The sequence below is a fragment of the Coenobita brevimanus genome, chromosome 97 (assembly GCF_032717465.1).
Source record: "Coenobita brevimanus isolate Jiangsu-jjx chromosome 97, ASM3271746v2, whole genome shotgun sequence".
NCBI classification, from domain to species: domain Eukaryota; kingdom Metazoa; phylum Arthropoda; class Malacostraca; order Decapoda; family Coenobitidae; genus Coenobita; species Coenobita brevimanus.
This window is the reverse complement of record NC_137050.1, coordinates 14,001,896-14,028,411: the sequence shown is the minus strand read 5'-3', so window position 1 is coordinate 14,028,411 and position 26,516 is coordinate 14,001,896. Positions and strand designations below refer to the sequence as shown.

At 42.2% G+C, this 26,516-nt stretch overlaps 1 protein-coding gene across 1 annotated transcript in view; it reads left to right on the top strand.

Moving 5' to 3' along the window:
- Ndg (Nidogen) overlaps window positions 1-26,516 on the top strand; it is a 527,328-nt gene that overhangs the window by 421,730 nt on the left and 79,082 nt on the right. The window contains exons 29-31 of the mRNA XM_080283492.1: window positions 7,652-7,741; window positions 17,002-17,164; window positions 25,753-25,878. Of these exons, the coding sequence (XP_080139618.1) occupies window positions 7,652-7,741; window positions 17,002-17,164; window positions 25,753-25,878 (379 nt within the window). The remainder of the gene's footprint in view (window positions 1-7,651; window positions 7,742-17,001; window positions 17,165-25,752; window positions 25,879-26,516) is intronic.

The following is a 26,516-nucleotide window of genomic DNA, read 5'->3' as shown; positions in this document are numbered from 1 at the left end:
ATTTCAACACCAAGTCGTCGGCCTGGCATGTCAACAACCTTGACACAGACGGAGGGTTGGTACTACAATCCCAGACTGATCATCTTTTCATACTGAACAATCTAGACCAACATACCCATATCCCACACCAAGCCCTCTTCCTCCCATCATCTCCAAACATCACCTTCTGCTCCACAAACCTCACCCCCACTACATCATGGAGAGTGGTCAAAACCCTAGGTTCTGATCACCTTCCAATCATCATCACTACCAAAACCAGAATCACCCCAGCTGGCCACAAACACACATACACTAATTATAAGGGAGCCAACTGGGAGGCGTTTATAACTGAAACAGAACAACATTTCAAAACACTAAACAGTACACCCACCACAAACATCAACACCGCAGTGCACACTTTCAATACAATTATACAAAACACAGACAAAAGACACATCCCTAGAGGCAACAGAAAGAGAGACAACCCCAACTGCACACCAGAAATTCAAGGCCTCATTAGACAACAGGACACACTGAGACACTCCCCAACACCCCATACACAAGACACCGTACAACAAATACAAGAACTCAACACTCAAATAAACAATAAAATATCAGAACAGCAAACACTAAACTGGAAAATTTACCTCCAAACACTTGAGCACAAAACAAACATCAGCAAACTCTACAAAACACTAAACAGCATCACACTTTCCAACAGCAACACCACACAATCACATGCTGCCATCACAACAACAGACACCATACCCTCAAACAGACAACAAGCAAACACTTTCATCAATCACTTTTCACAAGTCAGTCATCTAAACCCCCATCCCGAAGACTGACGTATCATCCAACGTAAGAGACAGTTCCCCACAGACCCAGACTACGCTTCTTTCACTTACAACCAGACGAAGCACATCATTAATAACCTCAAGCACTCATCTGCCTGTGGACCAGACAACATAAGCAACATTCACCTTAAACATCTTGGACCACAAGGCATACAAGCACTGACCAATATATCAAACTACAGCTACTCACACAACATAATACCCAACATCTGGAAGCATGGCATTATCATCACTATCCCTAAACCCAACAAAGACCCCACGTTACCCTCCTCACACCGCCCCGTCACACTCCTCTGCACTCCCTCTGAAGTCACTGAATGACTGGTACTACAACTAGTCACACCTCACATTCCCCTAGCCCAGTCACAACATGGCTTTAGGCCACTACACTTCACAAACACCCTTCTTACAGACCTTACACAGAGAGTTTTCAATGGCTTGAATTCAGCTAGGCCACCACACAGAACACTGCTAATCACACTGGACATTAGCAAAGCTTTTGATGCCATCCCCCGCCACAACCTCACAAACAAAATACTCAACACAAACATGCACAATAACACAAAAAGATGGCTGGCAAACTACTTAGCAGTCAGATGTGCACACATGACATTTGCCTGTCAGTCTTCTAACATCAGAAACTTCACAAACGGCATCCCCCAAGGAACTGTTTTGTCCGCTACACTCTTTAACCTATACATGCACGACATACCCACACTCCACACACCACAGATGCACCTAGCTTCCTATGCAGATGATATAACGCTTACATGTACGCACCAAAACGCAAACACAGCTGCACACATCATTCAACCTCACCTCAACACATTACATGAATGGTTCACCACCAACAGGCTCAAAATAGCCCCAGCCAAATCTACAGTGACCATTCTCACAAACTGGACAGCAGAACACAGTCACACCCCACACCTCACCATAAACAACACTCCCCTACCACACACAGACAAACCCAAAATCCTAGGTGTAACATACAATACATCAATGTCATTTAAACAACACATCACAAACATTAAAAATAAAATAACACTAAGACTCAGTGCTTTGAGGTCACTTGCCCATACAGCATTCGGACACAACAAAGAAACCACCACCATAGTATACAAACAATACTTACGTTCAGTGATGAATTATGCAAGCCCTGCCTGGGCTTCTAACCTCACCAAAACACACTACAACACGCTACAGACCATACAGAACAAGGACCTAAAAATAATCACAGGCTGCACAGCTGCTACACGCACAGACCACCTACATCAAGAAACCAAAGTCCTTAAAGTCAAGGATCACCTAGACATGAGAGGCACCCAGTTTCTTGCTGCAGCCTCCACAAATCCACAACATCCACTATATTACATGGCAGCACATCCACCCACACCAAGGAACATCCAAACAACACCCAGCACACGATACCATACACAAATACTGTCATCTCTCCCCCCTTGCCCACCTCAGACCAGCTTCCAGAGGCATATCCACATTCAGATCACTCGCTGCACCATTCAGTCACTTAAAGACAACACACAGCTGCATGCATGGCCTCCTGATATCCCCCCTTCTGAATCCTGTCTCCCTCATGAGGACAGGGTTCACCTGGCCAGGCTGAGATGTGGGCACCATCCAGCCCACTTAAGCTACCAGAAGAGGCTGGATGACTCCGTCGCTGATGCCTGTCCAGGATGCAACACAGCACCCCATACTATTAAGCACATTATGGAAGACTGCATTGCACACAATCACCTACGCCAACAACACAACATACACTCTTTGAGAGCTCTGTGGGAAAGCCCGGTCTCGGCCATGGCCTTCCCAAGGGACTCTGGGCTGTTCGGCCAGACTGCCTAGGGAACTACTACTACTACTTAAATGAGTTTTAAGCTAAATTTGACTTACTGAGAAATAGCGACGGGATCCCACGAGCATAGCACATCTTGTGTATATCACAGTTAGGTTTATTACGTAAATACATAAATATTTGAAACGACTTAGATGAAGAGGTGGTGCAGGCGAAAATCATTCATATGTGTAAAAGTAGACTAGATAAATATGGATATGGAGACAGGACAATACGAGCATTGCTCAGTTCCTGTATACTACAAATAGGTAAATACACACACACACAGTACAAAACTTCTCACCTCCAAACCCATCTGGTCCTGCAGGAAGAGCATCGCCACTTGAGACATAAATGATTATTATTTATCTATTTACCTATCTTTATGTCAGTATATTTACACATATATATATATATATATATATATATATATATATATATATATATATATATATATATTCTTTACATCAACAGAAATGACAAGAAAATAAGTACAGCTTCAATTTCAGTTGCTAGGAACAGGTGTATTGTTCATGTGTGGTTTCTGAGAGAACTGTGAAGAAAACCAGATGTTACTTTATAATAGTAGTTGGCATAAAACCAAAAAAAATTAGCAAGCACAAAAAGGTTTGTGCGCCATGGGAAAATAACGTAAGTGATCGCGGCTGACAGCGGTTCAGCACGCGGGTGGGTGCACTGTAGTTTTTTGCATTTTTCTCGAAAATTATGAGGTGTGGGAGAACCATTCTGGTCTCAAATGAAAGCCCATGAAATTCTGCATACGATGATGAAATCAAAACATAACACTGCCAAGAAAAGTTTTTCGTTAGAGCTCCCCGAATAAAAAATCTGTTGTCTGTCGGAAATAGGGTTTACTTTTTCGCTTATTACACTAGAACCATACCTCATATCAAAATGCCAATGATCCCATTTGAAAGCTAATAAAATTCTCTTTCTATTGATGGTACAGTATAACATGTAGAGATAAATTAGTAAACATTCAAGTTATGATGCTGGGAAGTGAGATGAATGTTCCCATATGTTTATTCACACCTCCCTAACGTGTTTATAGTGTTTTTTTTTTCCTTATCAAGTAGAACAAACATCGACGAATAGGAATATGTGGGTTTCATGGCAAAATAAATATGTTTGGGTGGTGAAAATAAGCCAAGAATACATTTTTTTGGAGCACGCGGCTGTGGGTGCGGAGAAAGACGATGTGTTGCGAAATGCGAAACTTATTAAAACTTATTGCGAGTGAAAGGGTTAAGAATATATGGAGGAAATGGGAATCTGTTGAATGCTGTGAAGAGTATGAATGAGGGTGCTAAAGCTGCAGTGCATGTAGATAGTGAACTAAGTGAGTTTTTCTATCTGAATGTTGGATTGAAACAGGGATGTGTCATGTCTCAATGGTTGTTCAGTCAGTATATGGATGGGGTTATAAAAGAGGTTCAGGGTAGGGCAGTGGATGTTGGAGTGACCCTAATGAGAGAGGGCAGTGTTTTGAAACTTCCTCTACTATTGTTTGCAGATGATACTGTATTGTTAAGTGAAGATGAAGGGGGACTGCAAGGCGTAGTGAATGAATTTGGGAGAGCGTGTAAGAAACAGAATCTAATTGTGAATGTAGGGAGAGTAAAGTTATGGTCTTTGAGAGAAATGAAGTCACTGAATGTACAGTGTGGTTGGATGATAAGGAAATGGAAAATATGAGTGCATTTAACTACTTGGGTAGTGTGATGAGTAAGGATGGAAGTTTGAAGGATAAAGTGCTTGAGAGGGTACAAAAAGGAAGAAAGGTTGCTGATTCTTTGAAAGCAGCGATAAGAAATAGGGAAAGGAGCATGGAAGTGAAAAAGTTGTTGCATGATAGTACTGTAATACCAACTCTAACGCATGGAAGTGGAGCTTGGACCTTGTTGGAAGGACACAAATCAAGAGTGAGAGCAGTGGAAATGAGTTATTTGAGAGGAGCATGTGGACTTACATGGAGAGACAGACTGGCAAATGAGGAAGTAAAGGAACATTGTGGTATCGATGTGGATGTGTTAGAAAGTGTTTGGAGAAATACGTTGAGGTGGTTTGGCCATGTGGAGAGGATGGAGAGTGAGAGACTAATGAGGAGAGTGTATGCGAGTGAAGTGGAGGGGGGTAGAGGGAGGGGGAGGCCAAGGATGAGATGAGGGAATGGATTGGAGAGGTATATGAGAGAAGGGGTTGTGAGCTGGGGGAGGGCAGTGAAATGGCAGGGACAGGGTGACATGGAGGCAGTTTGTTTGTTGCTGCCCCTATAGGATTGAGGTGTCTGGCAATGGATGATTCAAAATTTAACAAAAACAATGGCATATAACAACCAAGCCTCGGAGTCCCCCAGGGTGGGGACCATAAATTCCTCCACTATCCGCCCCTCTCCCAGTGACGAGCTAACGAGATGTCTGGAACCACTGTCTGACTCACTTCATCTCCATTTGTGCAACATTCACAGCCTTTTCTCAAACTTTCTCTCTATTGAATACCACCTCACCCCCTCTAAACCTCTCCTTCTCTTCTTAACTGAGACTCGGCTGTCAGAGGCAACTGAAAACAAACCCATCTCTGTATCCTCCTATTTTCTCCTTACTCATTTCAAAGCCAAAGGTGGCTGTTGTGTATATGTACACAACGACTTACCTTGCTCTCTTTTCCTGAACTTGAATCTCTTGAATTCTCTACTCTCTGGCTTTGGCTTTCCTGTCATTCTCTGACTAACTGTATCTGTGCTGTTTACCTATCCCCTAATTCTACTGACCATGAAAAATTTTTCAATCATTTTATGACCACGATGGAATATTTCCTATCCATTTCTACTTTCTCTGAAGTCTCCATTCTAGGAGATTTCAATGTTCACCACCGCCTTTGGCTCTTGTCTCCTTTCACTGATACACCTGTTGAACAAGCCTACATCTTTTCTGTCCGTAGTGATCTAGAGCAGCTTGTACAGCACCCTACTCGTATCCCTGACTGCCTTGGAGAGAGTTCCAACATACTAATTCTCCTGCTTACGTTGTTAACCTTTCCTCTCCGTTGGGCTCCTCCAATGACAACCTTATCTCTTGAACCTGTCCTGTCGCTCCAGTAAGGCCTGTGGACCCTCCCAGCAAGCGTCAGTTGTGGCATTTTGGAGCTGCTGATTGGGAGGCCCTCAGACAATACTTCTTTTTGACTTCCTCATAGTTGACATTAAGATTTCTTCAATTAATGTAGTTTCTGCCTTCACTGGCCTCAATACTAACAGGGCATATGGACCTGATGGGGTCCCTCCTGGTGTCCTCAAGAACTGTGCTTCTCTGCTTACACCCGTCCTAGGTGCACTCTTTCGCCCTTTTCTGTCAACTTGTACCTTTCCTTGCAGGAAACTTGCTCTCATTCAGCCTGTTCCAAAGAAGGTTGACCATTCCCAACCCTCAAACTATCACCCAATTGCATTAACATCCTGTGTTTCAAAAGTTTCCAAGTCTATTCCTAACAGAAAAATTTTAAAACATTTTTTTTATCACAACCTTCTTTCTGATTGCCAGTATGGGCTCTGCCAGGGATGCTCCACTGGCGATCTTCTCACCTACCTTTCAGATTTCTGTTCATCCTCCTTTCAGGACTTTGGCGAAAGCTTTTGCCAATGCACTTGGCATCTCAAAGGCTTTTGATCGAGTCTGGCATAAATCTCTAATTTCAAAACTGTCCTCTTATGATTTGTATCCTTATGTCTGTGCCTTCATCTCTAGCTTCCTTTCTGGTCATTCTATAGCTGCTGTTGTAGACAGCAGCCGTTCTCCTCCTAGAGCTATCAGTAGTGGTGTTCCTTAGGGCTGTGTCCCATCACCAATGCTCATGCAGTTATTCACAATGCCCTTCCAAGCTGTACATCTAACCCTATCTGCTCAAATGCAGATGACTCCACCCTTCACCTTTCCATTTCCCACAGCATCCATATCAGCAGTTACTTCATCAAACAAGGGATGTGGCTATGGCATACCAAATATTTGACTTGGCTCATATCTCTGATTGGGGTAAAAGTAATCTTCTTGTTTTTAATCCTTCAAAAACCCAGTTCTTACATCTATGAACCTGACAACATCTTCCACAGGAGCACCCTTTAATTTTTAATAATACAGTATCCACATTAATCTTGCATCATCTTTAAAGATACTTGGGGTTTCATTCCCTTGGGATTTAATGTATCTTGGAAAGAACATATTACCTCTCTTGTAAAATTTGCTTCCAAGAGATTAGGTTTGCTAAAATGACTCATTGCTTTCTTTACCCCTGCACAGTTGTTGACTTTATACACAGGTTTTATTTGCCCCTGTGTAGAGTATAACTCCCATGTGTGGGGAGGCTCTCCACATACAGCTCTTCTCAGTAGGGTGGAGTCAAAGGCATTTTGTCTTATTAAGTCTCCTCCTCTTACTGGCTCCCATCAACCTCTGTATCTTCACCAGTGTTGTCTTTTCTATCGCTACTTCAATGGTCAGTGCTCCTCCAAACTGTTTGCTTGCATCCCTCCACCACCACAGCGGGTGCGTAACACCCGTGTAGCAAAAAAACTCTCATCCCTTTTCTGTCCATCTCTCTAATGCAAGAGTTAAATGTTACTCCCAGTCCTTTATACATGCAACAGGTCAACTCTGGAACTGAGTTCCTCTGGCATTATTTCCTGCTGCCCATGTTCTCTAGTCTTTCAAATGCAGTGTGTCCAGGCATCTGAAAATTACAGATCTTGAATTTGGCTCTCTGTTATCTTGTTTTTGTTTTTTCTTGGAACAATTTGCGGGCTTCTGGCCTTTGATTCCTTCTTCCTTGCGTTAAAAAAAACAAAAACAAAAAAAGGCTTACCCATTTTTTAGATTTCTTATTCACATGGCATTATTATTTAGCGATAGAGAGCTAGCCATGGAATACTATATCTGTCTTCATCTTTCAGATTGGCTGCAATGTAGTGTACAACTGTGGTGACAACGCAGAATGTTCTTATGACCAAGCTGCGCAAGGATTCCGCTGCAGGTGTCGACAGGTAAATTAAGCCAGCAGAGATGCTACAGTAAGCTAGCCTAGGAAAGTTGAGCCTTTGTATGTTTTGTCATCAGGAGAGCACTTCTGTCTTTGATATTTCATCCATTTGCTCTAGTACTGAATTTTTAAATAGTATATGATACTTGACTAAAGTATGGTTTATCTGTTTGGCTCAGAAAGTTCATATATCCTGAGTCAATTTCAGCTATTGTAATGATTGCTCGACTAAGTTACCCTCCTTATGAGGTGGTGGAGAGGAGCCCTCCCACAGTTCTGCTGTTGCCCTGAGCAGAGGGAAGCTTTCATCCTGCCTGGGAACAAAACTTCCTCATCTTGCCTTGAATCCTGTGAAAAGGACCTCGGGTCAGCCTGGCAGGGCACCGTCTCCCACATAGGGGGAACTACTTCCGACACTGTTTTGTACACAAAAGGAAGTGACTCGCTGACAGTCATTTCCTTGTTTTTTATACTTGCTGGAGACCCGAGAGCGATTGTGGGACACAAATATGATACATGTGCCCTGTTAGCTTCCTACATTTCACAGGCCCAAGACAAAAACGTGGATCTGTTCAATGCAGTTCTTGCAGAGAACAGATCCACATTACATTCACTACATTAACAAATGCCAGATAATGCCACATCACATGGGTGTGTAACAGGTGCAACACATCCACAAACACTCCTCCTGTCACACCAAACACAACATCCCCCACTCCCTTCAACACTCTTTCATTCACACAACCACAGACGTCACAACTCAGTCCCTGCACACAACCACTATGCCCACAACTCAGACACACATTGGATGCACACTGCCTGGAACATGCATAAATATTTTACAACTAAATATTGATGTCCTCTAAAAACACACACACACACACACACACACGGAGAAACAGCCGAAGAGAGCAGACGTCCCAGCCATCGCTGCTAACCTTAAGTAGTTTCAGGAATTTTGTCTGTCCTGTCTCCTAAGGTCTTGTTTTAAATTTAAAATAATGAAAGTTAATAGACTACCAAAAATGTAAAGATTTATTGGCTAGACTGTACATGAATGTTTGTAGTTTTTTTCGGTAACAGCTGTTTTGGTATTTAACCAAAATCAAACATGGCCGAAAATGTAAACAATGAGGGACTAGAATTTCAAGGATTTGATGCAAATACCAATGTCATGGACCTGGTTAAAACATTAATTATGAGGATTAGTGAACTTGAAAAGAAAGTAGAGAATCTAGTGATAAAGGATGTGTCTGTAAATATGGAAACTACCATACAGAGTCTGATCCAATCCAATGAAACAGCGAATGAAGAGATTAGGAATTTGAAGCGGGAAAATGTTGAATTGCGGAGGAAACTAGAAGAGTGTACTAATAAAACGGAGAAGGTGAGTAATGTATTAGAAGAACATAAGGCAAAGTGGGCACACGTAGAAGAAGAACAGAAAGAAGTGGTCAGCTTAAGAGAGATCATCCAGGAAGAAATGGAAATGAACAAGAAAGAAATGGAAGAAAATGTAGTGAAAATACTGAAGAAAAAAGAGAAAATAGTGAGAGAAACTGTAGAAAGGAGCAGATGTGTGGTAGTATTTGGAAACAGGGAAGAGGAAGAAAAGGTTAGGTTCGTAAGACTTGAGAGAGACACGAACCTGGTGAGAGGAATATTAGGCAAGATTGACCCCGAAGGAGACAAGTGGGTAAAAGAAATTGAGGAAGTAAGGAGGATAGGGCCTTATAAGAAAGGGGAAACAAGACCAATGAGAGTCAAGTTTACATCAGAAAGTGTAATACTGTAAATGAGATACTTAAAGTGACCTGGAAATTAAGCAAAGAGGCGGGGATGGAAAATATTATAATAAGCAAAGATCTGAATGAAGAAGAAAGAGAAGTTTTAATTCATTAAAGGAAGAAGTAAAGGAAAAAAATGATAAGAGGACAGAGGAAGAATGTAATACTTTTTTTTGGAGAGTATTGGATATGAAAGTAAGGAAATGGTATTTAAGGAAATAGAAGTGAAGGAAACTAAGGGGGATGGTTGTGAAAGATCAGAAGTTGAGGAAGTGGTACGGACAGAGAGTAGGAGAGAAGAGGGTATTAAAAACGTCAAAAATAATTTGAAGGTGATATATACTAATGTTGATGGTTTCATATCGACAAGGATCGAAATTAACGATTTCTTGAGAGTACATGAACCTGATGTCATGTGCTTTGTAGAGACCAAATTAAGAGAAGATATTGATGTTCATTTGGGAGATGGTAAATACAAACTGTGGAGAAAAGACAGAAAAGAAAAAAATGGAGGAGGAGTGATGATAGTAGTGAAGAACAGCATAAATGTTGATACTGTGGAAATGGGAGAAGGCAGGGCTGAAGTGATATATATGAAATTAGAAACTGGAGAGAATGTTAAGAGAGATATGGCGGTTGGGTATGTTCCCCCAAAGACGAGAGCATGGAAGGATGACGAATACCATGAGATGTTGTCAGATATGGCTAGCTATTTGCAAAAAATAATTGAGAAAAGCAATAATATAATTTTGGTGGGTGACTTTAACTGTAAAGAGGTGAACTGGGAGGAATGGTACTCGGGAGGTGGCGAGGATTCGTGGGGCACTATGTTATTAAATATAATAATGAATAATGTGATGACGCAATGGGTCAAAGAAGAGACACGGTTTCGAGGTGAGGACACACCAGCAAGGTTAGATTTACTGTTCACCAAAGAACCCGATGTAATAGAATCATTGAAATATCTCTGTCCTTTAGGAAAAAGTGATCACGTGGTCATTGAGTTCCAGATGTTAATAGGGAACGTTGAGCCAAGAGACGAGCTTCATAGACAGGGAAGATACAACTTTGGGAAAGCAAATTTTACAGGATTGAGAAACTTTTTTGAAAATGCGGATTGGAGAAAATTCAGAGAAACAAGAGAGATACAGAGGAAGTGGGATATCTTTCTAGACCTCTATAATTTGGGAGTGGAAAAATTTGTACCAAGAGCAAGAGGGAAAGAAAACAGGAAAAAGGAGTGGTTTAATAGAAGGTGTATGATAGCAAAAAAAGAGAGAGATAAGGCGTGGAACAATTGGAGAAAGAGAGGTAACAACAGAACAAAGGAAGAATATAAAAGAACAAGAAATGAATACACAAGAATACGTAGAGAAGAAGAAAGGAATTTTGAAAAAGGTATAATAGACAAATGCAAGGATGAACCCAAACTGTTTTATAGATTTGTTAATGGCAAACTGAAACAAAAGGAAGGAATCACCAAACTGAAAGTAGAAGGAGAGGTCTTTAAGGATGTGGCAATGCAAGCAGAAATAATGGACAAACGTTTCCAGTCAGTTTTCACTAAAGAAAAGGAGCTTGTGGAAGGGGAGAGAGTGATTAGAAATGTTCCGGTGATGAAAGATATAAAAGTGGAGGTACAGGAAGTGTATAAATGACTGGAAACTCAAGATGTAAGGAAAGCCCCAGGACCTGATGGAATTTCTAATTGGGTACTGAAGAAATGCAGAGAACAACTGGCGGATAAAATTCACAGTTTAATCGTATGCTCACTGGAAGAGGGGAAAGTGCCACAAGAATGGAAGAGGGCAAATGTGGTACCAATTTACAAGGGAGGAAACAGGGAAGAACCCCTGAATTATAGACCAGTGTCTCTAACCAGCATGGTCACAAAATTGTGTGAGAGAATCCTGAAAGACAGATGGATAAAATATCTGGAAGAGATGAATATTTTGGCTGAATGTCAGTTTGGATTCAGAAGTGGAAGGTCATGTGTTTCTAACTTGTTGAGCTTTTACTCAAGAGCAATTGATGTGGTACAGGAGAGAGATGGTTGGGTGGATTGTGTGTACTTAGACTTAGAGAAGGCCTTTGACAAGGTACCTCATAAGAGACTAATGTGGAAACTAGAATATATAGGAGAACTAAAGGGGAAACTTCTGGAATGGATGAGAGACTCTTTGAGAGACAGACAAATGAGGACAGTAATAAAGGATAAGATGTCTGGATGGAGGGAAGTAACAAGTGGAGTCCCTCAAGGCTCAGTGTTGGCGCCAGTAATGTTCCTGATTTACGTAAATGATATGGTAGATGGAGTGAACAGTTATGCAAGTCTGTTTGCTGATGATGTAAAGATCTTGAGGAAGGTAGAGGTTGAGGAGGACTGTAAAATACTGCAGGAGGATTTGGATAGGATACACAATGGGAGCTGGACGTGGGAAATGAAATTTAATGTAAAGAAATGTAAAATATTGGAAATGGGTAAAAGTACCAGGAGGCCATCACTGAATTATTTTTTGGGTAATGAATTAATCACAAAAAGGAGAGAAGAGAAAGGTTTGGGAGTGCTGGTCCAAGATAGTTTGTCACCAGAAAAGCACATTAACAAGATAGTTGGAGAGACTTATAAACTCTTGACTAATATAAGAGTAGCATTTCATTATATGGATGAGGAAATGATGAAAAAATTGATAGTGGCCATGATCCGCCCCAGGTTAGAATATGCAGTGGTGGTGTGGTGCCCACACAAAAAGAAAGATATAAACAAGATTGAGAGAATACAAAGAACAGCAACCAAGATGGTCCCCAGTCTGACAGACCTGTCATACAGAGAGAGGCTGGAAAAAATGGATTTGCCTTCGTTAGAGGAAAGGAGAAAGAGGGGAGACATGATTGCGGTGTTCAGGACCATGGTGGGAGTAGATAAAATTGACAAAGAAGATCTGTTTGTATGGGATAAGAGAGCAACAAGAGGACACGGAATGAAATTGAAAAAGTCAAGCTGCTTGAAGGATATCAAGAAATATAGTTTTCCTTACAGAAGTATAGACTTATGGGATAGCCTGGACAAAGAGATCGTCCAGTCTAAAAACTTAAACGAGTTTAAAGCTAAATTCGACTTACTGAGAAACAGCAACGGAAACCCACGAGCATAGTACATTCCGTGTATATCACAATTAGGTATATTAGGTAAATACTTAAATACTTGGAACGACTTAGACAAAGAGGTGGTGCATGAGAAAAGCATTCATGTGTGTAAAGGTAGACTTGATAAATGTGGATATGGAGACAGGACAACACGAGCATTGCTCAATTCCTGTATACTACAAATAGGTAAATACACACACACACACACACACACACACACACACATCTCAAAAAGCACATAGACAAGATTGAAAAAGTTCAAAGGGCCGCTACAAGATGGATACCAAGCTTAAGGGACCTAAGCTACGAAGAAAGACTAAATAAACTGAATCTGCCAACACTACAGGAGAGAAGGAAAAGAGGTGATATGATAATGCTATATAAGTGCATATCAGGGAAGGAAAAAATAGACATAAATGATTACTTAACATATGGAGAAACATCAGCAAGAGGACACTGCAAAAAACTGCATAAGAAGAGAGGTGATAAAGACGTAAGGAAATTCAGTTTCCCAAACAGAGCTATTGATCAATGGAATGCACTACCGAATGAAATAGTGTGTGCCAAAACAATTCACAAATTTAAGGATATGTACGATAAATATGGTTTAAGACACAGGACAGTATGAGCTTGACTCATTCCTGTAAATATACAATTAGGTAAGAACACACACACACACACACACACACACACACACACACACACACACACAAGATGCCAAGGCCTTGACATTGCTTCACAGTTCAACAGTATGTGTATTCTCAGTGATACCTCACAGTTAACATACCCACACTAGGCAAACTGCATCCCCTTCTCCCCAGACATCACATTGTTTGCCAACACTTGCACTCAACACCACTTGGTGAACAGAACCCAAACTCACTGCAGATCATCTCCATCATTATCACTATAGAAACGCAATCCAAACCAGAATGATCACATATCATGTACACAGATTACAAGATAGCAGACTGGACAAAATTTACTGAAGAAACAGAATAACACTCAGTGCACTAAACAACACAGCCATCACCAACATTAAGAGGAACATACAGATTTTGACATCGTACTCACTGGAGACAAACACCACATTTCACGAGGCAAGAGAAGGCATTGCAACCCAAACTTTGCAGTGGAGATTGCCTGTTTTGTAAGACAGTGCAACAGATTTAAGCAGAACTCCCATCTCCCACACACACAGGATTCCATCACAGGGCTCCAAGAACCGTTCAGTGAAATCAGCAACAAAATTATTACAGAGAAAATGAAAAGCTGGAATGCTTTTTGCATCAACAATTAGTCATTCCACAGACCCTTCTTGGCTCTACAGAATACTTAACAGTACCACTAATTCACAGACATGCACCTCCAAGACCCAGACCATCACCTTCAACACCCAACACTTCTCTTCCTAAAGAGGAGAAGCAAGCATACATATGAATCACTAGGTTAACACAAGCCACACCCAACACATTTCTTCCCACAAAGAAGAAGCGACATAAACATGACCCACAAGGTTAGCATAAGTCACTTAACTCCAGCACACTTTGAGTCTAAAAAGGCAACCCACTCAACATAGGCAGTCCCAGCCACTTGATCTCAATGCACCCCCCTCACCCCAGAGTAGACTCATAACATTATCAAGAAAATAAAGAACTCTGTAAGCACAGGGCAAGATGGTATCAGCAACCTTCACCTGAAATATTTAGAATCACAAGGCATCCAGGCCCTCACAAACACCAGTAACTATGCATATGCACTCTGTAGCAATTCCTGATTTTTGCACATAAAGCAGTTATCACTGTGCTTTAACTAAACAAGGACCCAACACACCCTTCATTGTACAGACCCATAACACTTCTTAGCACACATTCCAAAATAACTGAATGCCCTATTCACAACAATGTCACACCCCTTGGCTCCCTTTCTCCTTCTCAGCATGGATTTAGAGCACTGCGCTCTACAAACACCTTAGTGATTGATCTCATACAACAAGCATCAGACATCAGCTCCACATGACCAACACAATGCACACTTCTCACAACAACAGACATCAGTAAAGCTCTCAATGCCATCCCTGATTCAAATTGATAACAAGAATATACAACATAAACATGAGAACAGCACCAACTACTGAACTGTTAGTTAGTTGTCTGGTCGACAAGCACATGTTACATTCTAGAGCAAGTCATCATGAGCTTGAAACTTATGTAATGGAGTTCCACGGGGCTCCTTTCTCTTACCCACACTGTTCAGCCTAGTCATGCACTATATTCTCACACCCCAGCCACCCACAAAGAGTGCGATATATGTAGATGACATCACCATGACAAGCACACACCACATTGCAGACACAGCACTCATACTGCAGCAGAACTACCTCATCATGTCTCAGACTTGGGTCAGGGACAACAGGCTGATGATTGCCCCAGCTAAATCCACCACCACACTAATCACTAGTAGTATACAGTATATGAACACAGGTACTCTACTTCCCTTACATCACACATAACATTGTACATGTGCCACACACCCTCCACTAAGATCCTTCGAGGGACATATGACAATGTACTCTCCATCTGAAACCATACGCAAGACATCAAGAGGGATTACACGCCTAGACTTCGTGCACTCAGGGAGAATACATGGCCAGACTTTGGGCAACAAAAAGAAACTTTTTACAAACAATTCACCAAATCAGTGATGTCCTGTGCCTGCCTAGCATGGGCTCCCATCCTATCTAATGCTCACAGCAGCAGCATGCAAGCCATTCATAACAATGCTATATGCTCTATGCATCACCACTTGTTGCACCAAAATCACTCCCACGATCACTTACACTCTGAAATTAAAACCCTCCTTGTCAGAGATTGCCTTGATAGGAGAGGCATGCAATTCAGTGTACTGTAGTGGCATATTTCAGTACACATCATCCCTGTCATTATGTGATAGAGACACAGTGCATATCTAGACTTATAAAACAATCACCACAATAACATTATCAAATCCTTTACAATATCCCACCCCCAGACATTCCAACACTAGCAGTAAAGAAACACCAACGTATACTTCACCTTCAGGGGAGTACAACATTTTGATCAGAACACCATGTTACAAGTCCACTCTCTTGACACCACCCATTGGACGTGTCCTTAAATAGAGAAGGTTGAGTTCATTTAACCAGAGTCAGAGCAGGACATCACCCAGCCTTCTTCAGCTACCAGCTTAGAACGGATGGCTGATGCCCAGGTCGTAAAATAGGCCCACATAACAAAACTACACAGCACATGCCACACTGTTATAGACACAAGATCCATGGTGTAAGGAACCTATGGGACAGTCCTGTAGGAGAAGTTGTTTACCTGCAGTTGACAGGTCTGCTTGAGCAGATGGACCAGGGTTGAGCAACAACAACACCAGCCCTTCTTATGATTTTGTGGCTTATCTTTCACTGCAACAAATGAGGCCCTGCACACCACAAGGGGTAAAGTACCATACCTGCTGAAACCTGTTTTTTTTTTTCTCCACCAGCTGCCCCTTCAAACACTACCTTATGACTGCGCAAGGTTGCTTTGCTCAATTTCAATTATTGCAGTAAGGGTGAAAGTCTGAAGTGAGAAGTGTGCTCCAAGCGACCTTGCTGACACTTGGTCTAGGGTGTAGGTTCTGTTGTGTGCCACAAAGGGTAAACTCTGTTTGTATGTAATCCCACAGCAGTGACCAGCAAGCCAATCAGAATGTGCCGTGTCACCCATGCTGGCCAATTAGAGCTGCCAATTTTCTCAAGGGTGGCGCCTTACCTGCTCAGTCTTACCGTCACCTCTGCCGAGTGCAAAGCACTCCAGGAACTGATGCCTTGTCTCATGTGGCGCTTTGCATTTTACCGTTTTCTTCCATATTGCCCTTAAAAAACAAATTACCTTTATCATAGTATTGGACAAATATAATACTTTATTGGTTTGGATAAGAAAAACAAATCAAAAAGTGGCTGCAAAATGCTCACAAAGTCCAGCAGGACACTAGCAAAAAATATTTTTCTGCTGCTAATGTAAGTTTAACAATGAAAATATTATTGTGCAAAATTTCTAAGTTATTGCCCTTAACGTATGCTCATTTATGCACCTTATGTCCAAGTTCTAGAAACTGAAACTAAAAAATAACATGTCTGTGAACTCTTCTATGTTGCCAGACTTTGAAGGCAATTTGTGGAAAATTGTAAATGTGTTGCTTTACCCCTTGTGGCATGCAGGGCCTCAAATAAATCTGTCTAAAGAACATTTGATAGTTTTTGGTATTACTGTACTTTTTTTCTTTCTTTTTTTCCCCCCAGGGATTTGAAGGTGATGGATTCTTCTGTCGATCAAGTGTATCATGCCAGGAAGATCCTTCTGTGTGCCACCCACAGGCAAGATGTGATCCTGATCCAAGCTCTTCATTTGGTGTGTCTTGCAGATGTCTGAGTGGCTTCACTGGGGATGGCTATAATTGTATTGGTGAGTCTGTTAATGTTTTGTTTAACAGTAAGGTAGCGTATAATGAGGGGAACTTGCATAGATATTAACTGAAAGGTAATAACAAAAAACACATAATGACACTGATAAGCTATGCTCCTTGTATTGGCAAATGAAAGCAAAATATGGAAAAAATAGAAAAGGTAGTTTGAAAGGATGATGCATGGGAATGATGAGAATTGAGCAGTGGCTGACATAATAAGTTTGGTGGTGCACAGAGAAGGAATGTTGTGTCTGAGAATGCAACATACAGTACACTAAAGTGAAAAATACTGTTAAGATACTAATGAACAGGAAGGCAGCACAAGTTCTTTAGGTATTTACATAGAGGATAAAATGTAGCGGAGAGTGACATAAAATGATGGACTTACCCAGGAAGTTTTGAGAAGTAGATTTTTACCATTGTTGTTGTCATTGTTGTTGACTCCAGGCTAATATAAATGTGAACATGGGTCTGCAGGCTGAAGTAGTCCATCTCCTGCTGTCTACAATTCTTCCTTTGATGGCGGTGAGAGTTAAGGAATACTGTATTTTATATAACCAGGTGGAGCAGCCAGGTTGTACAATCAGGCTGCTTCGTTATATCTGTACCACCATGTGAAGACATCAGGCATTGTACAGAAGGAAAATTACCAGGGACTAAGTCAGCTGAGGAAATGTATCCATCCATCCATCCAACCATCATTGAATCCTTTGTTGCCTCATGAGGAACATAGGAGCCGGGGGCTAGGCAAGTTGGTCTTGACAGTTAAGCTGAGAGGGACCAGCCTCACTCATCCCTGAGTGGCATTATGTGAGCAATGAACCCCAACCACTCCTTGGATAGAATGTCGAAGAATAAGTGTAGGGAAGGTAAGAATGCACTGTATCAGAATGTCAGGTGAGTGATGAATAGAATAGATTTAGGAGTAATATCAGTTGTGTACATCACAAATGTGGAGTAACATAGTGGAGAAACATGTGAGGAGGACTGAAAGGTATTCATGGCATATTTGTGGTAGGTGGGGGCTCTCACCATCCACTCACTGGATGTAGTGCTGCTCTCGGGTGTCTGCCCTTTTCTCTCCTCCATCCTTCTTTCCTTCCATCCTCTTCTGTCTTCCTTTACTTCATTCTTTCCTTGTCCTTCTGCCTACTGGTAACTTTACACTTCCTCTTCTGTCTTTCTTTCTTTCATTCTTTCCTCTTCCTTCTGCCTGTGGGTGACTCTACACTGAGTGACAAGCCAAATGTTTCCTGTACACCAGGAAACCATTTACCACGCTGGGTGGTGACCATATAACCAAATTTAGTGAGTAATTATTGTGTTCCAATCGGATTGAGCCGGTGAAAGTTTATATCCAAGGGATGGTTGGGGTTGCTTGCTCATGTAATGCCACTCAGGGATGAGTGAGGCTGGTTACTCTCATCTTAAATGTCAGGACCAACTGCTTAGCCTCGGGCTCCTACGCTCCTCATGGGGCAATGTAGGATTGGATGATATATATATACTGTATATATATATATATATATATATATATATATATATATATATATATATATCATCATCATCATCATCATCATCATCATCATCATCATCATCCGGACCTCCTTTCCCACCCAAGGGCAGGGTGAGGAGTAGCAATGTCCAGACAGCCCAAAATTGCCCAATCCAATGAGCCACGCTTCCATTCACTCATCATTCAAGCCCCCAGAATCCTGGCTCTATCAGATATGCCAAAAACATTCACCACGTTCTGTAGCTTCACATATCGTATCCGACAGAGTCAATCCAAACTCTGCCATGTTAAGAAGGGGTGCCAAAAATCCCTGATCATGCACATCTCCTCACAAAATTCAACCAGTCAGCTCGGTCTCCTGTCAGTTCCCTAGCCTCACCGACTTCCAAACCTCTCTTCCTCGCACATTCATCCACCATATCTCTCCACCTTCTCCTTGGCCTACCTCACCTCTTCCCTTCTTCGAATTCGCTTTGGTGGATATCTGTACTGGTAAGGGGTTGGAAATAGCCAGCACCTACTTTCGGCATAAGATGATCCACAGTTATACATGGAGAGTAATGAGGAGGATGGATGGTGAACTTGTTGAACGAAAGGCAATGATAGACTATGTGTGTGTGGATGAGCGAATGAGAAGACAAGTGTTGGATGCAAGAGTGTGGAGAGGGTGGGGGAATGGAGTCTCGGACCATCACTTAGCGATGGCCAAGGTAAAGTTGCAAAGGAAATGGTTGAAGGGATGAAGGGGAAGACAGGAGGAAACCACTCCTGTGAGAAGAGTGGAGAACTTGCAAGATAGTAAGAAAATGGCAGAGTATAAGAGCATAGTTGAAGAAAGATTGGGAAAGTATGAGTTAGAGCAGATGGAAGGGGTGGAAGATGTATGTAAGATATTCATGGAAGAGATAGGCGCAGCATGTAAGATGGTTTGTGGAGTGAGGAGGAGATGCAGGGGTGTGCAAGGGACAGCATGGTTGAATGATGAGGTGAAACGAGCTGTGGAACAAAAGAAGAAGGCATATAATGAATGGATAGTGAGTAGAGGTAGGGGAGGAGATGAGAGAGAGAAAAGAGAGGTATATTTAAGCAGAAGGGAGGTGAAGAGACTGGTGAAGGAGAGTAAGAAGAAGGTGGATGAGAGTTTGGGAGGAATTTGAGTATGAAATGGAGGGAGTAAGAAATTGTTTTGGAAGGAGGTAAAGAAAGTAAGGCAGTGTGAAAGGGGAAATAGTAGGGGAGTGAAAGATAGGAATAATAGATTGTTGGTGGAGAAGAGAGAGAAATTGAGGAGATGGAAGGAGCACTTTGAGGATTTGTTGAATGTAGAGAGTGAGAGCAGTGTGAGTATAAGTGGCTGGGGAATGGCTGGGAGAAGGAGAGATGAGAGGAGGGAGGAAGAGATCAGTAGGGCAGAAGTGGTGGAAGCAATGAAGAAGATCAAGATGGGAAAGGCCCCAGGAATTGATGGAGCGTGGTGAAATGTTGAGGTATGGGGGTGAGATTGTTGTGGAGTGGATATGGAAGTTGTGTAGATTGGCTTGGGAAGAGGGAAGGGTTCCAGAGGACTGGAAATCAGGTATAATTGTTCCTTTATACAAAGGAAAAGGGGAGAGAGAAGTATGTGGTAACTATAGGGGTATTTGCCTTCTTAGTGTGGCTGGAAAAATATATGGTAGAATACTCATTGATAGGGTTAGGGATATGACAGAGGAGCTAGTTGGAGAAGAACAAGGGGGATTTAGGAAGGGAAAACGGTGTGTAGATCAGATATTTGTTCTAAGATGTTTAATGGAGAAGTATCTAGAGAAGGGAAGGAAAGTGTATGCTGCCTTCATGGACTTGGAGAAAGCTTATGACAGAATAGATAGGCAAGGTATGTGGAAGGTATTAAGAATATATGGAGTGGAGGGGAAATTGTTGAGTGCTGTGAAGAGTATGTACGAAGGAGCTAGGGCTACGGTACGAGCGGACGTTGAGCTGAGTGAGTTCTTTGATCTCATTGTGGGGCTGAAACAGGGTTGTGTGATATCTCCATGGCTGTTTAATATATACATGGATGGGGTTGTAAAGGAGGTGCAAGGTAGGGCAGTGGATGTGGGGGTGGCTCTAATGAATGAGGGTGAGATTTGGAAGATTCCGGTGTTGCTGTTTGCTGATGATACAGTATTGTTGAGTGAAGATGAATGGGTGCTGCAAAGTTTGATGAATGAGTTTGGGACAGTGTGTAGGAAGAGGAATTTGAAAGTGAATGTCAACAAGAGTAAAGTAATGGTGTTTGAGAGGAATGAAGTCACAGAGTGCACAGTGAGGTTGAATGGTGAGGATATGGAGAATGTGAGTGCATTCAAGTACTTGGGTAGTGTGATGAGTAAGTCACACCATTTTGCTGCCCTGCTCACAGCTCACATCCCCCTCTCTCATATACTTCTCCACTCCATCCCTCCATGTCATCCTTGGCTTCCCCCTCCCTCTTCCCCCCTCCACCTCACTCACATACACTCTCCTCATTAGTCTTTCACTCTCCATCCTCTCTGTATGACCTCATTGTGTTTCTCCTAACGCTTCCCATCACATCCACATCCACACCACAACGATCCTTCACTTCCTCATTTTTCAGTCTGTCTCTCCACGTAACTCTACATGCACCTCTCAAATAGTTCATTTATTTCCACAGCTCTCACTCTTGACTTGTGTCCCTCCAACAAGGTCAAAGCTTCACTTCCATACATTAGAGCTGGTATCACAGTACTGTCATGTAGTAACTTTTTCACTCGTGGAAGTACCAACATAGGAGTAAGCGACTGAGTGGGCTGGGAAGCGCAGGGACAGGGAAACAAAGGCTATGATGGTGCCAGTTTTACTTTTATCTGCATTTTCGCAAGAGGTTTTATTTAATAATTCAATATAGATAAACAACAGCATGTGTAATTCTTTACAAAAATAATTAAAACATATTATTTAAATCAAATATCCACAGCCTAATAGTTTAGTAGGCTGTGGATATTTGATTTAAATAATATGTTTTAATGATTTTTGCAAGGAATTGCATACCATATGCTTCTCTTAATACATAATGTATTTTTAATTTATTATTATTTATTAATAATAATAATTTAATAAATATTAAATACATATTATCTGTTGAAGCATTTTAAGAAATGCTACTACCCTCTGTCCCTCCCGCATCCCCCCAGCAGAACCCTCGTGACCACCTGTGCTTCCCCCATCCCTTGTCCAGACATACGGGAAGCTCCCAAGACCACGTGTCCCTTGGATTGCGCAGTGCACAATCCACAGAACAGGTGCGCAAGGCAGGTGCACAAGCACAATTTAGTTGTGCAAGCGCAAATAAATTTGCGCTTCCGTACCTGCCTTTTCATGTGCGAAAGTGCAATATTGCGCATGGTCTCATGCAGTACGCAATGCACAAACGATATTCACCGGAGCGCAATGGTGCGCAATTGCGCTTTGCGCAAGTATTTGCGCACCTGCCCAGCACTGTATATATATATATATATATATATATATATATATATACATATACAGTATATATATATATATATATATATATGTCGTATAGTTGATATAGGCTCATACATGCTTTTGTGCGTCAGTCTAGGGCACCTAATGACAGCTGTCCACGCTGCTTAGTATCTGGCAGCCTCCCTATTCAGTCCCTTATCCCTGAAGCCACACACTATGACCTCATCTCAAGTCTTCATTGGTCTGCCACTTGCAACCCTACACTCAGTATTGACATCTTGCCTTCCACACCTAGTTGCCGTCTTCCATCCTTTCAGCATGTCCAAACCATCTCAGTCTAACCCTCCTCATCACAACACCCATACACTGAAGTCCTATCCTTCCTCTCAATTTTTCAGTCACAGTCCTAGCCCCCAAGGCCCCTCATTCAAGGACACACTACACATCCTTCTAATCAATGTCATTTCTGTCTATTTGAGCCTAGTATTAGAATATCCTCTTCCTTTACTGACCAGGTCACAGTGCCATACAGCATTGCACTCATAACACGTTCCACACAGAAGGATTCTTAGCATGGAGGAAGAGTCCTCTCAGTGTTAAGAGACGCAACAGCTTCCTGACTTTCCTCCAGCCACTCTTTACCCTAGTCCCACTAATCTGTCCCCTAAACAGCAAAACTTCTACACACACTCAGGAGACTCTCCAGCAAGATCAATCTGTTCAAGGCTGTCAATCACTACATGCACTCCTTGACACATCACACACATGAAATCAGCATTATTTTGCTGACCACCTCTAATACCACTTCATCTTATGCACCCCGTTATCACTAATGATGCTTTCATGCATCATTGTTGGTCACGTAATGGCAACTCTCTACATTGCTTTATATCTAGCACCCTCTCTATTCAATCCTTTATCCCTAAGGTCACACTTTAGTGCATTACCCCATCCCAGATCATTTTGGTTTACCTCATACAACTCTACCATCAGCTTTTATACCTCTCATCCTCTGCACCCAATTGTCATCCTTCATCCTCTTTACATGTCAGTACCATCTCAGTCTATTGCTTATCACATCACTAATACATTCAAGCCCATCCTTCCTCACAGTTCTTCATTTACAACCCTAACCCCCCCTAGGCCTGTCATTCAAGGATGCACGACACATCCATCTAATTGTTCTCATCTCCACATGTTTGTGTATACGAATGTCCACCTTTACTGCCCAAGCCTCACTATCGTACAGCATTACACTCTTAACACATGCTGCATACAAGCACTCCTTAGCACAGAGAGAGAACCCTCTCACTATCAGGAGAGACAGCAACTCCCCGGACTTCTTCCAGTCTCACTTTTTACCCTTGCTATGAAGCCAGCTCCAGCCCCATTTCCAGCATATATTATGTCCCCCAAATAACAGAACCCTTTCACACACTGAAGAAACTAACCAATATAATCCTTTGCAACCTCTTCCCTTCTGTGTGCTTACACACTAAAAATCATAATTTTTTTGCAGCCAACCTTTTAATACCACTCCATATCTTATGCACCCACATATAACTAACATACCGGTACATACATACATTCATCGTCTAATCCTGTGTTACCCGATGAGGAGCATAGGAGCCCTGGGCTAGGCAACTTAGTCCTGACATTTTTAAGATGAGAGTGACCAGCCTCACTCATCCCTGAGTGGCATTATGTGAGCAGTAAACTCAATCACCCCTTGGATATAAACCTGCACTGGCTCAGTTCGATTGGAGTGCGTTAATTACCCACTAAATCACCTGACGTCATCTAAAAATGGAGTTATTTCCCACACCTTCATGGCAAGCTGCACATGGGCATAATCCTTCTGATATGACAGTACCTCCACCAGCCCTTTATATCGTCAGTGTTGTTATTTCAGCGTTTATGGTACTCTGAACCCCTTGTACCCTATTCCGTCTCTCTACTTCTCCACTGTAGGCAAAGAAATTATAAACTTTGTCTGTGCCCCACCATCCTACATTTAATTACATAAAGCTATAACTGCCTTCCAGAAATTTCAGCCAAGTAATGTCCTGTAAGATCTTCATTGATATATCCTTTCCTCACCAACTGCTTTTCCAAGAGACAGGAACAGAGACTGCCAAACTGTTGTATGCCTCTTACTCCTAGCTAAACCTGTACTGACATAAAATAGCTCTCTGAACCCATTCTGCCATTCTGTTCTACTACTTAAAATTGAACACTTCACCTCATACAACACAGACTTCCAACAAAGCATTCAAAGACTCCTTAGAAATGTCAGGTTGAAGCAAACAGGTGTGTATACTGGGTATACAGTTAGGACACTAACCCAAGCATCAGTTAGTGCATTCTCCTGTTACAGTTCCTTTTTTAGTCTATCTATCTATCTATAGCCCGACGCCCTAATCCCGCAAAGGGTGGCCGCAGACAAAACGCCTCCAAGTCACTCTGTCACCCACCATTTGACTCCCCTCCCCCCAACTCACCCCCCCCTCCCTCATATACCTCTCAACTCCATCCCTCCACCTCATCCTCGGTCTACCCCTCCCTCTCCCTCCCTCCACCTCACCTACATACACCCTCTTAGTCAGTCTTTCATTCTCCATCCTCTCCACATGTCCAAACCACCTCAGTGTATTTCTCCTAATCTTTTCAACCACATCCACATCTACCCCACAACGTTCCTTCACTTCTTCATTCGTCAACCTGTCCCTCCACGTCACTCCACATGCTCCTCTCAAGTAACTCATTTCCACTGCTCTCACTCTTGACTTGTTCCCCTCTTGCAAGGTCCACGCCTCGCTTCCATACGTCAGGGTAGGGATCACAATACCATCATGCAGTGACATCTTAACTTCCATACTCACCTCCCTATTTCTCATCACTGCTTTCAGTGTGCCAACAACCTTCCTTCCCTGCTGTACCCTTTCACGTACTTCATCCCCCAAAGTTCCATCCTTACTCATCACACTACCCAAGTACTTGAATGCACTCACATTCTCCATATCCTCACCATCCAACCTCACTGCACACTCTGTGACTTCATTCCTCTCAAACACCATAACTTTACTTTTGTTTACATTAACTTTCAGCTTCCTCCTCCTACACACTGTCCCAAATTCATTCACCAAACCTTGCAACTCCCATTCATCTTCACTCAACAATACTGTATCATCAGCAAACAGCAACACCGGAAGCTTCCAAATCTCACCCTCATTCATTAGGGCCACCCCCACATCCACTGCCCTACCTTGTACCTCCTTTACAACCCCATCCATATATATATTAAACAGCCATGGAGACATTACACACCCCTGTTTCAGTCCCACATTGAGATCAAAGAACTCACTCAGCTCACCATCCACTCGCACCGTAGCCCTAGCTCCCTCGTACATACTCTTCACAGCACTCAACAATTTCCCCTCCACTCCATATATTCTTAATACCTTCCACATACCTCTCCTATCTATTCTGTCATAAGCTTTCTCCAAGTCCTTTTTTAGTACTTTTATTATTTACAGTCAAACGCTTGAACTTCTAAGCTAAATCCTCTGTGTCTCTTTCTTCCATCAGAGGCACCCAATCATGAAAAGAACCTACTCCTAATGAACCAAGGGCTGGCTATCTTCCGTATGCCGTTAGATGCAAATGCAGGACCTGGCTTTATCATACATTTTGAGACATTCATGACTGCTGTAGGTGAGTACTTGAGAGAAGTGTCTTAAATATTTTATAAATTATATTTCTGTGTCCATGGCATTTTATACCTACCAAGTGCCACAGTATAATATACATACAAGCTCCACAAAAGAAACTGACTGCATAAAGCACAATGAAAAAAAAAAAAAAAAAAAAAAATCACACTTCAGGGAATGTATTAAAGACAAAACTATGGAGCATAACTGCATCCTAATACTTGGTCATGTTGCCCTTGCCCACAGTTAGAAACTGGAGGCATTTGGGCATGCTGTCTGCTAAATTTCAGTAGTATTTTGCATTCATCTCCATGATCCACATGTTGCAAATCTCATCCATAAGACAAGGCATTCACAAGGTGTAGTAGTAGTAGTAGTTGTTCCCTAGGCAGTCTGGCCGAACAGCTCCGAATCCCTTAGGAAGGCCATGGCCAAGACCGGGCTTTCCCACAGAGCTCTCAAAGAGTGTATGTTGTGTTGTTGGCGTAGGTGATTGTGTGCAATGCTGTCTTCTATAATGTGCTTAATAGTATGGGGTGCTGTGTTGCATCCTGGACAGGCATCAGCGACGGAGTCATCCAGCCTCTTCTGGTAACTTAAGAAGGCTGGATGGTGCCCACATCTCAGCCTGGCCAGGTGGAC